This window comes from Purpureocillium takamizusanense, chromosome 1 (genome assembly GCF_022605165.1).
Source record: "Purpureocillium takamizusanense chromosome 1, complete sequence".
Lineage (NCBI taxonomy): Eukaryota > Fungi > Ascomycota > Sordariomycetes > Hypocreales > Ophiocordycipitaceae > Purpureocillium > Purpureocillium takamizusanense.
Window position 1 is genome coordinate 5606922 of NC_063068.1, and position 13166 is coordinate 5620087.

The 13166-nt window shown below is 58.9% G+C and overlaps 3 protein-coding genes across 4 annotated transcripts; 2 read left to right on the top strand and 1 right to left on the bottom strand.

The window, feature by feature from the left end:
• Positions 1 to 729: 729 nt before the first annotated feature.
• JDV02_001704 (uncharacterized protein) lies at positions 730 to 3914 on the bottom strand. The gene is made up of 5 exons (XM_047982655.1): positions 3563 to 3914; positions 3228 to 3443; positions 3065 to 3168; positions 1447 to 2649; positions 730 to 1389 (listed from the first exon to the last, which is right to left on the bottom strand). The coding sequence occupies exons 1-5, from the start codon at positions 3632 to 3634 to the stop codon at positions 1230 to 1232; spliced, it is 1755 nt and encodes a 584-aa protein (XP_047838621.1). The 5' UTR covers positions 3635 to 3914; the 3' UTR covers positions 730 to 1229.
• A 1907-nt stretch (positions 3915 to 5821) lies between these two features.
• On the top strand, positions 5822 to 7008 carry JDV02_001705 (uncharacterized protein; the record flags this gene model as incomplete). Its single annotated transcript, XM_047982656.1, has 2 exons — positions 5822 to 6175; positions 6391 to 7008. The coding sequence occupies 2 exons, from the start codon at positions 5822 to 5824 to the stop codon at positions 7006 to 7008; spliced, it is 972 nt and encodes a 323-aa protein (XP_047838622.1).
• Positions 7009 to 7541: 533 nt separating this feature from the next.
• syj1 (Phosphoinositide 5-phosphatase) lies at positions 7542 to 12921 on the top strand. 2 transcript variants are annotated; one of them, XM_047982657.1, is made up of 4 exons: positions 7542 to 8534; positions 8590 to 10400; positions 10454 to 10673; positions 10735 to 12921. In XM_047982657.1, exons 1-4 carry the CDS (start codon positions 7885 to 7887, stop codon positions 12053 to 12055), a joined length of 4002 nt encoding a protein of 1333 aa, XP_047838623.1. In that variant the 5' UTR covers positions 7542 to 7884; the 3' UTR covers positions 12056 to 12921. The 2 variants fall into 2 exon arrangements, with proteins under 2 accessions (XP_047838623.1, XP_047838624.1); XM_047982658.1 differs by having other exon boundaries at positions 7542 to 10400; positions 10735 to 12608.
• The last annotated feature ends 245 nt before the right edge of the window (positions 12922 to 13166 follow it).

Below are 13166 nucleotides of genomic sequence, written 5' to 3' on the forward strand. Positions count from 1 at the left end.
CCCCCCCTTCCTCCATTCACAGTCGTCAATTCGTCTCGGGCCGTAACTGTAGTCTGTACCTTCAGGCCTGCCGCGGCGCGCGTCTCCCGTTCAATGGCTTCGTCAGCCCACCACCTGCATCATCATCCATCATCAGACCACCCGCGGTAGCAGTACCGCACCCTTTCTTTTTTTTTCTTGCTTTCCTCGCCTCATCACCATGCACGCGTACATACTTACTCGCAGAATGACTAGCCTTTTCTCCTTGATTCATGCCTGCACTCCCAAGATGAAAAGATGTGTTCCGTACAAGCGTCCGTACATGCAATGCAATGGCTGGGCCCCTTCCGGCGTCAATGTGCCAACTTCTGTCGCAGCCGTTGCCCCGTCGCCCGTGCCTCCTCCACTTCTTGTCTACCGTAGTGACCGGCGCAGAAAGCTGAGGCTGAGGCTGCTGGGAAGAGGTCCGGCCCAGGGCTCCTCGCCACCACCCCTGAAAGGGCCCCGAGGGAGCCCCACCAGGCTCCTCCAACGGGCACCCCTGAAGGCGAGCCGAGGGGCGCCAGTTCCGAGCTCCGCCCCGCTTCTGACGTGACTCCTTCCACCGCGCTCCCCCAGGCCGCTTCTGGAAGGCCGCAGCGAATGGATGACCTTCATCCGCCAATTTGTTTGCAACTTGCCGTCTCCACGGGCGACACCACCCTCTACGTTGGACAGTCGTGCACAACACAGCACATTACTTTACGACAACAGCAGTTCAGTGGTATCTACTCTACAGTCAATTCGCTCTGCCTCCTGCGTGCGTGGCTACCTTGGTATCGAAAGACGGCATGGCTGGACAAAATCATCTTGCCAAGCAGCCGCCCAAAGCCGAAAAATGCCACAAAATCCACTAGCCCAGACCAGACCAGCCTTGCTCTGCCCTGCTCTGCCCTGCCAGGAGCTACCCGTGCGTGTGCTCGACTCGGAGCTGTCTCGTTCTGGACGACTCCGCGTCGGCTTCTTCTTCGTCCTGTTGTCCTCTCCATATTCGTACAGCTCGTGCAACCCTTCCTTGCGTCTTCTGTTATTGCTCCCCTCGGGCCTTTCGGCCAGTGTTCACGTCGAGAATTCGGCTCGTGAACTTCGCAGCCGGACCAATGCCCGGTGCCAAAATCGTACAAGAACATGCGCGAAAGTCGCCCACGCTCACTCTCCACGTCTCTGGGCATGAGGTCCTTTTCCCCAAACGCCGCGCACTCGGCGGCTTTTTACTCGAAGTTGGCAGGGCCCGTGGCCGCCGAATCCTGTTCCTCGTGGTCGTAGAAGAAGAAGAGACGTGTCTCGGCCTTCTTCTTGTTATCATCGTCTAGCTCTGCGGCCGCCTCGCCATTCTGGTCATCGGCCGACAAAGCGGCTACAGCTGCCGAGCTGTTGACATGGTTAGTCTCAATCACGCCTCGTGCTCGCCAAAAAGCATCAACATACCCAAACATGGCGCGGTCCACCTCCAAAAACTCCTTCATGGCGTCCTTGGTGCCACGATGGACCAAGAAGTCCAGATAAATCTTGCCCAGGTCTCTCTTGACCGCCTCCGATAGGCGGCTCCTGCGCCGGAATTCGTCATACACATACTTGACGCGTCGGCCCGTTGTTTCTTCGCCCTCCGTCTCCGTCGGCTGCTCGAGCTCAAATGCAAACCATTTCTCCCAAAAGAGACGGCTGTCGCCATACCACTGTGCGTTCTTAACGAAGGCGCCGCGGGCCTGCTCAGCGGAGCCCTTAGCTTTCCACAGAAGCATGGCCCACTCAGCCACGAGCATGGCCTTGGTGAACAAGTTGACGGTCGGCGCATCGATGTGGTCGCGAAGCACCTGAATGGCGGCATCGGTGCCGGCCTGTCGTCGCTCGAGGTGCGCCCAAGAAATAATCACCTCGGTGCAATCGGGGAGCTTGTGGAGGATGCCGGCATGAATATCGCGCGCAACGTCAACACGGCCGTTGCTCTCCTCGAAATAAGCCCACTGCAGGCGGATGCCGGGGCGGCTAACGGGCACGAGGAACGCAGCCTGCACGTAGATGTGGCGGACCTCTTCCTCCTTGCCGGGCTGGGTGGACATCCAGCGAGCGAAGCGGTACCAGAACTCGTCGTACAGAGCGCACGTGTTGACGCAGCGTTCGTACAGGAACTTGATGCGTTCGTAGTCACCGCCGGCCTCCTCGAAATCGAGGTACTTGCGCCAGCCGTTCAGCTGCGTGTGCTGGAGGGGAAGGGTATGGAAGTACTGGTGTCCAAGCTCCGACTCGTAGGTCCAGCGGTTGTTGACCTCGGTGGCAGTATTAGTGAACACCTCGTAGTACATGCCATCAATCTTGGTGCGAACATCGCGCTCCACCTCGAGCTCTGGTCGCGAAGTGATGCCATGAGCGGCAGACTCTGCCTGCACCTCGGCCTGAATGCGGCTAAGATCGGCTGGAGTTGCAATGTCGGCAAGAGGTAAGTTGTGCGTCATGCCACGAAGCTTCTCGTAGTAGCGGCTGTACTGATGAAGCGGAATGCGGCAAATGCGCACGAGAAGCGCAAAAACGCGCTCATGAGCCTCCTGACGCGTCTCAAACTCAATGTACTTGTCCCAGAAGGGGTGCGACATAAAGTCGATGCCGACGGCGTGAGAGGCACGCTCAAAGTGCCTTGATAAGCAAACGTTAGACGACAAATTCTGGTGACACAAACAAAGGATTGGAGAGGGAGAGAGAAAGGGGGGGGAGAGGGTCAATACAAGAGACAACGTGCTATGACCGGGGGAATAACAACCAAGCGTCGACGTCGATGGGGCTTCGAAGGGGGGGCAATGCGAATGATTGAGACGACGAGCAGCTGTCAGGGGGCGCGCGCGGCACGGAGACGGCCTGGTGCACAGTATGAGAGAACACATCGGCGTGGGGGACAGTAAGGGCGAGTGAGGGCACATCTCACCACCACCTCACGCGCGCGCGAGGGTCCATACACATTTGGGGGGGCGTCGGGGTCATCAAACGTCGCGGGAACGGCCACGTTGGCGGCTGTGCGTTACGGGTAAGGAAAGGCCATCCACCAAATACTTACTCTCGCACGACGTCGAGGTTATGGCACGTGTCCATCTTGAATCGGCAATACTCGGCCCAGAGGTCGACGGAATGAGGGTTGGCGGCGATGCCGCGTTCGTAGACCTTTATCATCATTGTTTCAGCGCGACGGCTCTTGGAGGAGCTCGGCGAGGTATGCCCACCATCTCGGCTGACTCGGTGCCAGAAATAACAAACTCATCCTCGGCGTACTTTTTCCAGTAGCCAAAGAAGAGGGGAGAGCGATGAAGAAGGCGCTCAAAAGAATCGCGGGCGAGGGAGAGCGCCTGCGGGTTCGAATTGCGGCTCAAGCCGCCTTCGAGCTTCTCGACAGAGTTGATCTGCTTGTCCCAGAGCTCGAGGCTGTCCGGGTCATTTTCCTATAGCATCACGCGTCAGTCACAGGTTGCTGGCAATATGCAAGATATCAATCTGTAGCAGGTCGGGGCACTGGAGGCTCCAGGTGCGCGCCGGATTTGGCAGGTAAACAGCCACATACCAGTACCGTGAGCTGTCCTCGAAGCGCGTTGATCTCGTCATCGACGCCGCCGGCAGGGACGTAGTCATTCATGGCGGCGAATGAGCGCGTTGCGGCTCAATAAAACGAACGGAGGAAAGGGGGAGGGGGTGATCGGTGTCAAGAAGCTGTCCGACAAATCCGAAAGCTCCTGCTGTGGACAATCGCACGATGCGAGGTTTTGGAGGTGAGGTTAGCTTTCGAGAAGAGACGAACTTGGCAGGCACGTTATGCCCTTGTCGGCGGGCGCAGAGCGAGGACAGTATGGCAGGGAACAGGATGTTGGGGGAGAACTTGGGGTGAGGTAGAGCGGAGAGAACTGAGGTGATGAAGGTGTGAGGGAAGGTGGGTGGGAGGACTTGACTCGGAGGTAGATTTTAACAGAGTGGACCGAGTGGGGCCTTGGCCACACGCACCTGGCGCCACGGGTTTGGGCTAGCTGAGTCATCACCGCTGACTAAGTGCAAAGCTAGATGGCCCACGCGCTTTATATTGGAGGCTGGGAGCTTGTCTGAAACTTTCTTCTCCATTCATGGCTCGTGATGATTTCTTATAAAAAACATGATAGGAAGAGAATGAACGCTATCCAAATGGAAAGCATGATCTCAAATTTGAATCTGAAGCCTGCATATGCTATACATTTCTTGTCTTCTTTTCATCCTCCTCAGCGTCCCGCAGCTTGACGCCGTCAAGCAAAAGTCTGCAGTAAGGCAGGTATCGTCGACGCGTCTGCTCAGTGGCACGAGTGTGCTGTTGTGCCGTGCTCTGCTGCAGCATCGGGTCAGCATCGGGTCAGCATCCGGGCTGCTCATGATGCGATTGGGCTCAAAAGCCTCTGCTTTCTGCAGGACTGCATTTCCGCGTTCGTCTGGTCCAGCCTGGTGAACGGACGCACCCACGCGGCCAGTCGAGCAAGTGCTCTCAGCTTATAGCGACGCAACATACCTTGACTGCAATGCAAGCACTCATTGGTCCAAGAATTGTCGCCCCTGCCTTCCAAGATGTGAATGTGATAACCTGGTCCTGATCTGCCACGAGGCATTCTCGAGGCAGGGCTGCGTCACGCGAGCCACATTGCGATGCCCGGCTTTTACATGTGTCACCCGGCGTCGGTCACTTGTAACAATGGTAGACAGCTGCCAAGTTCAATAGTACTTGCAGGTTGCACGTTACTATGCCCAGATGATGTCTGACAAAATCTTGAGTACGAGGCAACTCTTGGACTCGCATAGTACACGTTCCGAGACTTGCTCACAGAAGTGTCTCCCAGGAACAGGTCCAGCCGGCCTACGTATTCAAGGACACCAGCGAAGAGTACGGTTGTATACCCTATCAGTCTACACTGGCTGTCATTGTGACCTCATGCAAAGGGCCTCGTCTACGCGCCAGCTTGAGATGCGCCGAGGTGTGCAGAGCCACTCTTCGTTCAAGCTATTGCCACTGCAAACGTATTAAATCCTTCGCGTGCAAGTCATTGAGCACTCATAAGCTCGTCCATCTCCATGTGCCTCAAGTGTGCTCTTGGGATACGACCCTGTGTATTGCACTGCCTGTGCGTTCTTTGGTATGCATTACACTTGGCCATGACTCTGACAGTACGCAGATCAGAGCCCCATAGAGGCAAATTAGCAGCCATGTCAAGCATAACCGACTTTGTATTATCCGTCATTCTTTCCCTTCAAGTCTGCAGCTGGAGACCATCGAGTTCGACACCTCGACAGGATCTACTCCAATATACATATCTCGTACACGAATATCTCGTCCCGACCTCATGCAAGGCCACCTCCGGGAACATGCAGGGAGTTTATTTGCAGACACCAATCGCAAGAAACTGGAGAGGAGCAACGTTAGATAATACGACTAGTTGTGCGCTAGTAGAGGGATTTTGCTGTGTTGGCTAGACTCTGCTCCGCGTGTGTCCGCAGAGATTATACCAAATATCACGGCCGAGGCTGCAGATGACAACTGCAATCTAAGTTACATGGACAAGCCAAGGTACCGACGTGTCAGCCGTGGCTGTATGCACTGAGGTATCACACACAGCCAGCCTGGTTCAGCTGGAGAACACGAGGCTCCGGCGAGGCTCCATGCTGTCCCAAGCGAATGCAAAAAGAGCTCCCCACAGTTCGTTACTGGCGCGTACATCCTCGGGCTCGCACACGGTCATGTAAGAAGCACCGGCGCGGCACGATGATTACGAGTAGTGCGGTGCTCACTGAGCTTCCCTAGGATGCGTCGGCGATGCTCTCGGACGTGGGCACATCCGGCACGGTTCGGATGCACCTGAACTACAAGCTGTTCAAGGGCGTCTCGGTGCAGCTTCACGATGCGCACAAGGCAAAGGAGCAGGCGGCCAATATTGCGTCCCCGGCCAGCGTCAAGAATGTCTGGCCAGTCGAGATCCACTCCCTGCCCAAGCTCTCTGACCAGCGCTTTGCTGGAGCTGCCACGGCGAAGCGCGACGACACTCTCTTTGCAAGGGATGGCAGTCCGACCAAGGATGATCTCACGACACACGTCATGACCCAGGTTGACAAGCTGCACGTCAAAGGCATTACGGGAAAGGGAGTCAAGATCGCCATCGTCGACAGCGGGGTATGTGCCGTGCCCCTAAACGCATTGATGATGATGATGATGGTGATGATGATGCCGGGAGACGGGAAGGCGCTTACCGCGAACATATATTGATGGTTTGAATGCCGGTCGACTACACGCACCCGGCGCTCGGCGGCTGCTTTGGCCCGGGCTGCCGCTTTTTCTCTGGCACGGATGTCGTGGGCGACGACCATGACGAACTCAACTTGCCCCAGCCCGACAATGATCCCATGGACTGTCTCGGCCACGGCACCCATGTTTCGGGCATCGTGGGCGCCAGGCCCAACCCGTATAACTTCATGGGGGGCGCGCCGGATGCCACCTTTGGTATGTACACGCTGCGGCCAGACAGCCCCTATCCGCCTTTCTCCCCCAACGAAGTCTTCGACGGGTCTGCCACCCTTAGCCTCTCGGAGACGCGGGTCGTCCTCGACCCAGGCCACCGCAAGACCATATCCGTGTCGGCGCAGCAGCCGCAGGGCGCCGACCCGGAGCGGCTCCCCGTCTGGTCGGGCTACATCGCCATCAACGGCACGGACGGGACCTACGTGGCCCTGAACACCGACTACTACACCCCCGTGCCGGCCAACACGACCTTCACGCTGCCGGCGCCGGGCAACGTGGCCGACGGCGACGTGCTGCCCGTCCTTAACATAATGCTGGCCTTTGGCAGCAAAGAAGATGCGGTGCGACGTCGTGCCGCTGACGCCGTGCCCGTCGACGGACCCCTCGGCGGCGGCTTCAAGACCATCGGCCAGCCGCACGCTTTCCCCTACCTGTTCAACCCGCGCGTCACCACCACGTACTTCGTACGAGTGGGATGGGCTGCTTGACAATGGCAACTACGCGCCTGCCGGCAAGTACAAGCTGGTGACGCGCGCACTGCGCCTTTTCGGTGATGAGGCTAAGCTGGTAGACTGGGACGTGTCCGAGACGGTGGGTTTATTTATCGCGTGCAAGACCAAGACCTTAGAAGCCAGGGGAAATGAGGGGAGGAAGAAGGGGTGAGATTTGGATGTGCTCTTTGGGCAGGACGGAGGAGGGTCTATAGCAATGACTTACAGCGTACTTCGTATACTGTACGAAGTACTAACAGTATACGAAGTAACTACATGGCGTCGAACGAATCCTTGGGCCCCTCAATGCCACCGCGCTGGCACGGGCGCCCTGTGGCGCCCTGCAAGCAAAAGACTGCCGAACCAGGTACCTCCACATATTAGTGCATATTACCAGGTACAGCCGGGTGGCTGATGATCGCTGTCGTCACTGTGGGCTTCTACCTTAGTAGGATGGCTGTGGCCTGAAGGACGGAGCTGACGGCGTGCCCCGCACTGATATTCAATTGAACCTCGCCCCAGCTTGTGTTACCGACATGTGCGTACTTTGAACGTTGCTTCACATCACACCCACTCCTCCGTGATACCTTGGCTCGCACCTCAAGCGAAACATCGCAGGCCGCTTTCTTGCATCCCAATTCGCGCACACCGCATCGATCCCGCTCGGCTAGCGGTCAGACCGAAATCCTCAGGGGAACCGCATACCCGTCACGCCTCGACCATGGACGAGCTCCCTCATCGCTGACGCTTTGCCTCCGCCGACGCCGCAAACGCTCGATGGTCACGTCCTCGTCGTAGCGCCCTTCGCCTGCCCTCCCCCGACCTTCCCGTTCTCCAATTCTTCCTCTTCCTCGTCCTCGACGACCGGCCGCCATGGATCAGCCGCCGGGCTCCTGGGCCGCCCCGACGCCCGCCCCCGACAAGTCGAGCGAGCTCTACATCCGCGACTTCCCCGTCCGCTCCATCGCCATCGTCTCCTCATCCCACGCCCTGGTCCTGCGGTACAGCTCTTCGGCCAGCGAGGGCATCCACAACGGCTCGCACTCGTCCCTGCCGTCCGGCAAGCCTCGGACGCCCGCGGGCGACGCCGCTGTGTCGAAATGCATGGTCGAGTTCTCCCCCGTCTCGAGCCGGCTGCTCAGGGACTACAGGCCGCTGGCGCCACGGCCCGTCTTCGGCACCCTCGGCCTCATCGCCGTCAATGGCGAGGTCTTCCTCTCCGTCATCACCCATGCCGTGCGCACGGCGACGGTCCGTCCGGGCGAGACGGTCGAGCGCATCGCCAGCGTGGCCTTTTACTGCCTTAGCAGCGCCGACTACGACGATGTCGTGCCGCTCGAGTCCACAGAGCCCGACTTGGCCGACACCGTGTCCACGTACAGCGCCAATTCGCCCTACGGCCAGGGCCTAAGCCGCCGCGATGTGCCCATGGAACATCCTTGCCATGACCTGCGGAAGCTCCTCAGCAATGGCTCCTTCTATTACAGTACCGACTTTGACCTCACCAACCGGCTGCAGGACAGGCAAGTCTGAGCTCATCGGCGGGTGCCAATACCCAGCTGCTAATGCTCAGTACAGACCCATAAACACCAATTCGTTCGACATCGATAACTTTGACGACAACTTCCTGTGGAACTCGTTCATGATCAGCCCATTAGTTCAGTTCCGCTCACGCCTCATGCCTCAAGAGCGCGAGGCTCTGGACTCGTCCCGTATCCTCACCTCTGCCATAAGGGGCTTCTGTAAGACAATGACCCTGCCGCAGAGCGCCTCCCCGCTCAAGTCTAAGAGCGGCATGCCGTCCTTCCTCACTCTAATTTCACGACTGTCATGCATGCGGGCTGGAACCCGCTTCAACGCACGAGGAATCGACGACGACGGGCATGTCGCCAACTTTGTCGAGACGGAGACGACGTTTTACAGCCCCAGCGGCACCCTCTTCTCGTACGCCCAAGTGCGAGGGTCTGTGCCGGTATTCTGGGAGCAGGCTGCGGACCTGCTTCCGGGCCGCCAAAAGGTCACCGTCACGCGGTCATCGGAGGGTACGCAACCGGCCTTCAACAAGCACTTCGACGACCTGGAGCACACGTACGGCGCGGTCCATATCATCAACCTGCTCAGCGAGTCGAAGCCAGCTGAGGTGGAGCTCAGCAACATGTACCATAGGGGAATCCAGCACTGTCCGTTGAGCCGGCCTGGTGCGGACGGTTCCTCGGACCATGCGCTTTTGCGCGAGACGCACTACGACTTCCATGCCGAGACCAAGGGCCCGGCAGGATACGAGGCTGCGCGCGAGATTCGCCGGTACATTGAAAATTCGACTGATGGGTTCGCGTATTTTTTGGCCCAGGAGGCCGGCGACGGTCCGGACGCTGGCGACAGCCGCACGGTTGTCGTCTTGCAACAGGAGGGCGTCTTTCGGACAAATTGCCTGGACTGTCTCGATCGGACAAACCTGATCCAAACGTTGATATCACAGATGGCGGTCGAGGCGTTTCTGGGCCATCGTGGCGAATGGGCCGCGTCGGACTTTTGGATGCGGCACGCGAGCCTTTGGGCAGACAATGGCGATTCGCTCTCCAAGATCTACGCCGGGACAGGCGCCCTCAAGTCATCTTTTACAAGACACGGCAAGATGTCGCTCGCTGGCGCCATGGCCGATGTGCGCAAGTCTGTCCAGCGCATCTACCACAACAATTTTGTCGACCCTTCGAGGCAGATTACGATCGACATGCTACTCGGCCGTCTAATCGGACAGTCGCAAGTGCATCTCTTCGACCCCATCAGCGACTTCGTGTCGATGGAGCTCGGCAAGCGCAGCGACGAGTTCACGGCCTTCGAGTCCATCAGCATCTGGGCGGGCACGTTCAACCTCAATGGCCGCACCGAGGGCATCGACCATGACTTGTCCCCGTGGCTGTTCCCACCTTCTCTAGGTTCGGAGCAGCCCGAAATTTACGTGGTTGCCTTTCAAGAGATTGTCGAGCTCAGCCCGCAGCAAATCATGAACAGCGATCCGTCGCGGAAATCGCTCTGGGAAAAGGCCGTCAAGCGGGCCTTGAACCAGCGACAAGCGAGCCTCGGGGGCGAAAAGTACGTCATCCTGCGTAGCGGCCAGCTCGTCGGCGCGGCACTCTGTCTTTTCGTAAAGACATCCATTCTGTCGAACATCAAGAATGTTGAAGGGAGCGTCAAGAAGACGGGTCTCTCCGGCATGGCTGGCAACAAGGGCGCGGTCGCAATCCGGTTCGACTACGCCAACACGCATCTCTGCTTCGTGACGGCTCACCTCGCAGCTGGGTTTGCCAACTACGACGAGCGCAACAGAGACTACACGACTATTCATCAAGGCTTGCGGTTCCAGCGTAATAGGGGCATAGAAGACCACGGCAAGTCGGCCCTCTCGGGTCATGGACTGAACAAGACGGCTAATGAGCACCAGACGCGATCATATGGCTTGGGGACTTCAACTACCGCATCGGCCTGCACCTGGAAATGGCCCGGACGCTCATCAAGAAACGCGATCTTGCCACGCTGTATGAGAATGATCAGCTGAATCTACAGATGGTGGCGGGCCTGGCCTTTCCGTTTTACTCGGAGGCGCGTATTGGCTTCATGCCCACGTACAAGTTCGACGTCGGGACGGACACGTACGACAGCTCGTATGCAGACCCCCCCCCCTCTTTTAGTTCGCTGTGCCGTGTGCTGACGAGTAAATTATAGTGAGAAGGCGCGGATACCGGCGTGGACGGATCGGATCCTGCGAAAAGGCGCCATTCTGCGCCAACTGTCATACGACTCGGCGCCGCTTCGATTCTCGGACCACAGGCCAGTGTATGCGACATTTGAGTGCCGGGTCAGCATCGTCGACGAAGAACGACGCGAGTCCATCAGCCACGAACTGTACACGCGCCGCAAGGCCGAGGTGGGGGACCCTACTGCGCATGTGGAGGCGGGTGAGGAGTCGGAGGATGAAGACCTGATCGGGTACGACTCGATCGAGCCAGGGCTGCCACCGGCAAGTTCGGATCGCCAGAAGTGGTGGCTGGACAACAAGCAGCCGGCACGGGCGCAAGTGTCGGCGCCCAACGGGCGGGACGGGAGGCCGATGGCACTCAACCCGAACCGGCCCTCGAACCCGTTTGGGCACAGCGAGGAGCCGGACTGGGTCAGCATCCCACAGGGCTCGCCCGGTGCGTCTCTGTCGAGCATATCCAGCTCACCGTACGAGAAGGTGCCGCTTCCGAGGCCAATGCAAATGCAGCCGCCTAGCGCCATAGCGAGGAAGCTGCCGCCGCCATACGAGGCCGGGAAGTTGCCAGGCCAGGTAGGGCGAATCAAGTTGGATGACGAGCAGAGCATCAGGAGCCAGCACTCCGACGCATCGACAACGTCGAACACCGGGCCACCACCTCCACCTCCGCGTAGGCGACAGGTAGCGACATCTGGAGCATCTGGGTCAGCGCGGGACACGGGCGCGTTGGCGAGAACGCAGACGTTGCCGCCTCTGCCAACGACTCCACGATCTGCATCAGTGGCATCATCACACACGTCGCAGCTGTCGCAGCAGTTGAAGGCCAGCAGCGCGAGCGGCAAGTCGCCGCCGCCTGTAGCCAAGAAGCCGGCGCACCTGGCGACAGGCTCGCAGGCCGCGAAGTCGTCGCCCACGGGGGAGGATGGAGGTTTCCGCCCGGGAGCCCTCCCTCGAGCATCGACTGCGTCGCCAGCCCAGATAGGAAGAGCCCAGCAACAGGCTGCGGAGCCGCAGAGTGGTCTCGATCGAAAGCCCGTGCCGGGGCACGTGTCAAGCAGCAACGGAAAGACAAGCTTTTTCAGTCAAGCAAAGTCGAACGGGGCCAGGCCGACACGGTTCACCGGGACCAATGGATCTAACGGACCGAACGGGCCAGTGCCGCCGCTCCCGGCACGGCACAGCCAAGGCGTCGATAAGGGTCCTGTAGACCTACTCGACTCGGTGCAGAACGAGGGCGGTGAAGAAGCCATGGGTGGTTGGGAGGCGCTGCAACCCAGCCGCAAGGGATAACCTTTCAGCGCGGCGATACGAAAAACTGCGGTGGCGATATGACGCCGAGGGGGGGTTGGGGCGCGCACAAAGTCTCATGTAGAGGGAGCGGTTTGGGAGGTGGCGCGGTGTCTCGCCTACTCTGAGCCATACATGTGCATCTGCATGTGCTACAACGCAGCGGCATACAGAGCATGGAGTTCGTGGAGCTTGCATAGGCGGGTGTTGGTGCAGAAGCAGGCAGGGCATAAGACGTACGACGTGGCGGGGGCCCTCAAGCAGGGAACTGACTGACTGACTGTACACGGCGCTTGGTGTGTAACGCGGCGCGGGTATATGCGTGCAGTCAAGTACAAAAATATGGAGGGTGGAACGTGAGGCGCACCTCGTGATAGCGTGCTGTACTGTACCGTGCCTGTTGACATTGAATGCTTTCCCACCGCGGCGCAGGCCGGGGGCGGGTGGAGGCTCGGTCCATGATCCATGGCTTTCCATGCGACCAACGGTCCGCCCCCGCGCCCCAGCGTCCAGTCGTCGTCGGGGTGGGACACGGAGGGGAGGGGCGGCAAGCGAGGATCAGGGGTTTTGGGCGGTCAGTGGAGCGACGGCGGCTACCTTGTTTGGCAAGCTTGGGCAGGGCGGGCTGGCGCAGCTGCCGTTGATGAGCGGGATGGAAGGCCCTGGTGCCGCACAGAGCGGGAGATTCCGCTCTGGTATTGACTGGTATCATAGGTAGTCGTAGATGATGACTCGGCGGTGTAGGTACGGGTTGAACAAGGACAAGGCGAGGTGGTCTTGTACTAGGTAAGTACTAATCTGCTGAGAGGAGAGAGCGGGACAGACGCATCCATCGCCAGGCGGCAGTGGTGGTCGCGGGACAGCTTACTAGATAGAGCTTTATCAGTAGCCGGCCGGCCGGCCTGCCTGCCATTCGCCCCTCGGCAGCTTTGCTCTCATGTCTTAGTAGGACGTACTCCAGTCATCGTTGTCGTTGATAGTAAGGTACTAATAGGAACAAGGCAGGTTCGTCCCATGGCGCCTTCTTTGCCTCGCCAGGTCAGGGTGCCAGGAAGAGAGACGGAGGGAGGGAGTGAGGGTGCGACCCACGCGCGTACGCGCTCTTGCCAACAAG

What these genes read in the sequence shown, in the direction of transcription:
- JDV02_001704 (XM_047982655.1), bottom strand. Translation starts at nt 3,634, where the DNA reads ATGAATGACTACGTCCCTGCCGGCGGCGTCGATGACGAGATCAACGCG. An exon ending in GCACCGAGTCAGCCGAGATG is followed by an intron (nt 3,169 to 3,227) that starts GTGGGCATACCT and finishes ATGATGATAAAG; the next exon opens with GTCTACGAACGCGGCATCGC. An exon ending in AACCTCGACGTCGTGCGAGA is followed by an intron (nt 2,650 to 3,064) that starts GTAAGTATTTGG and finishes TTGCTTATCAAG; the next exon opens with GCACTTTGAGCGTGCCTCTC.
- syj1 (XM_047982657.1), top strand. Translation starts at nt 7,885, where the DNA reads ATGGATCAGCCGCCGGGCTCCTGGGCCGCCCCGACGCCCGCCCCCGAC. An exon ending in TAGGGGCATAGAAGACCACG is followed by an intron (nt 10,401 to 10,453) that starts GCAAGTCGGCCC and finishes AATGAGCACCAG; the next exon opens with ACGCGATCATATGGCTTGGG. An exon ending in ACGGACACGTACGACAGCTC is followed by an intron (nt 10,674 to 10,734) that starts GTATGCAGACCC and finishes AGTAAATTATAG; the next exon opens with TGAGAAGGCGCGGATACCGG.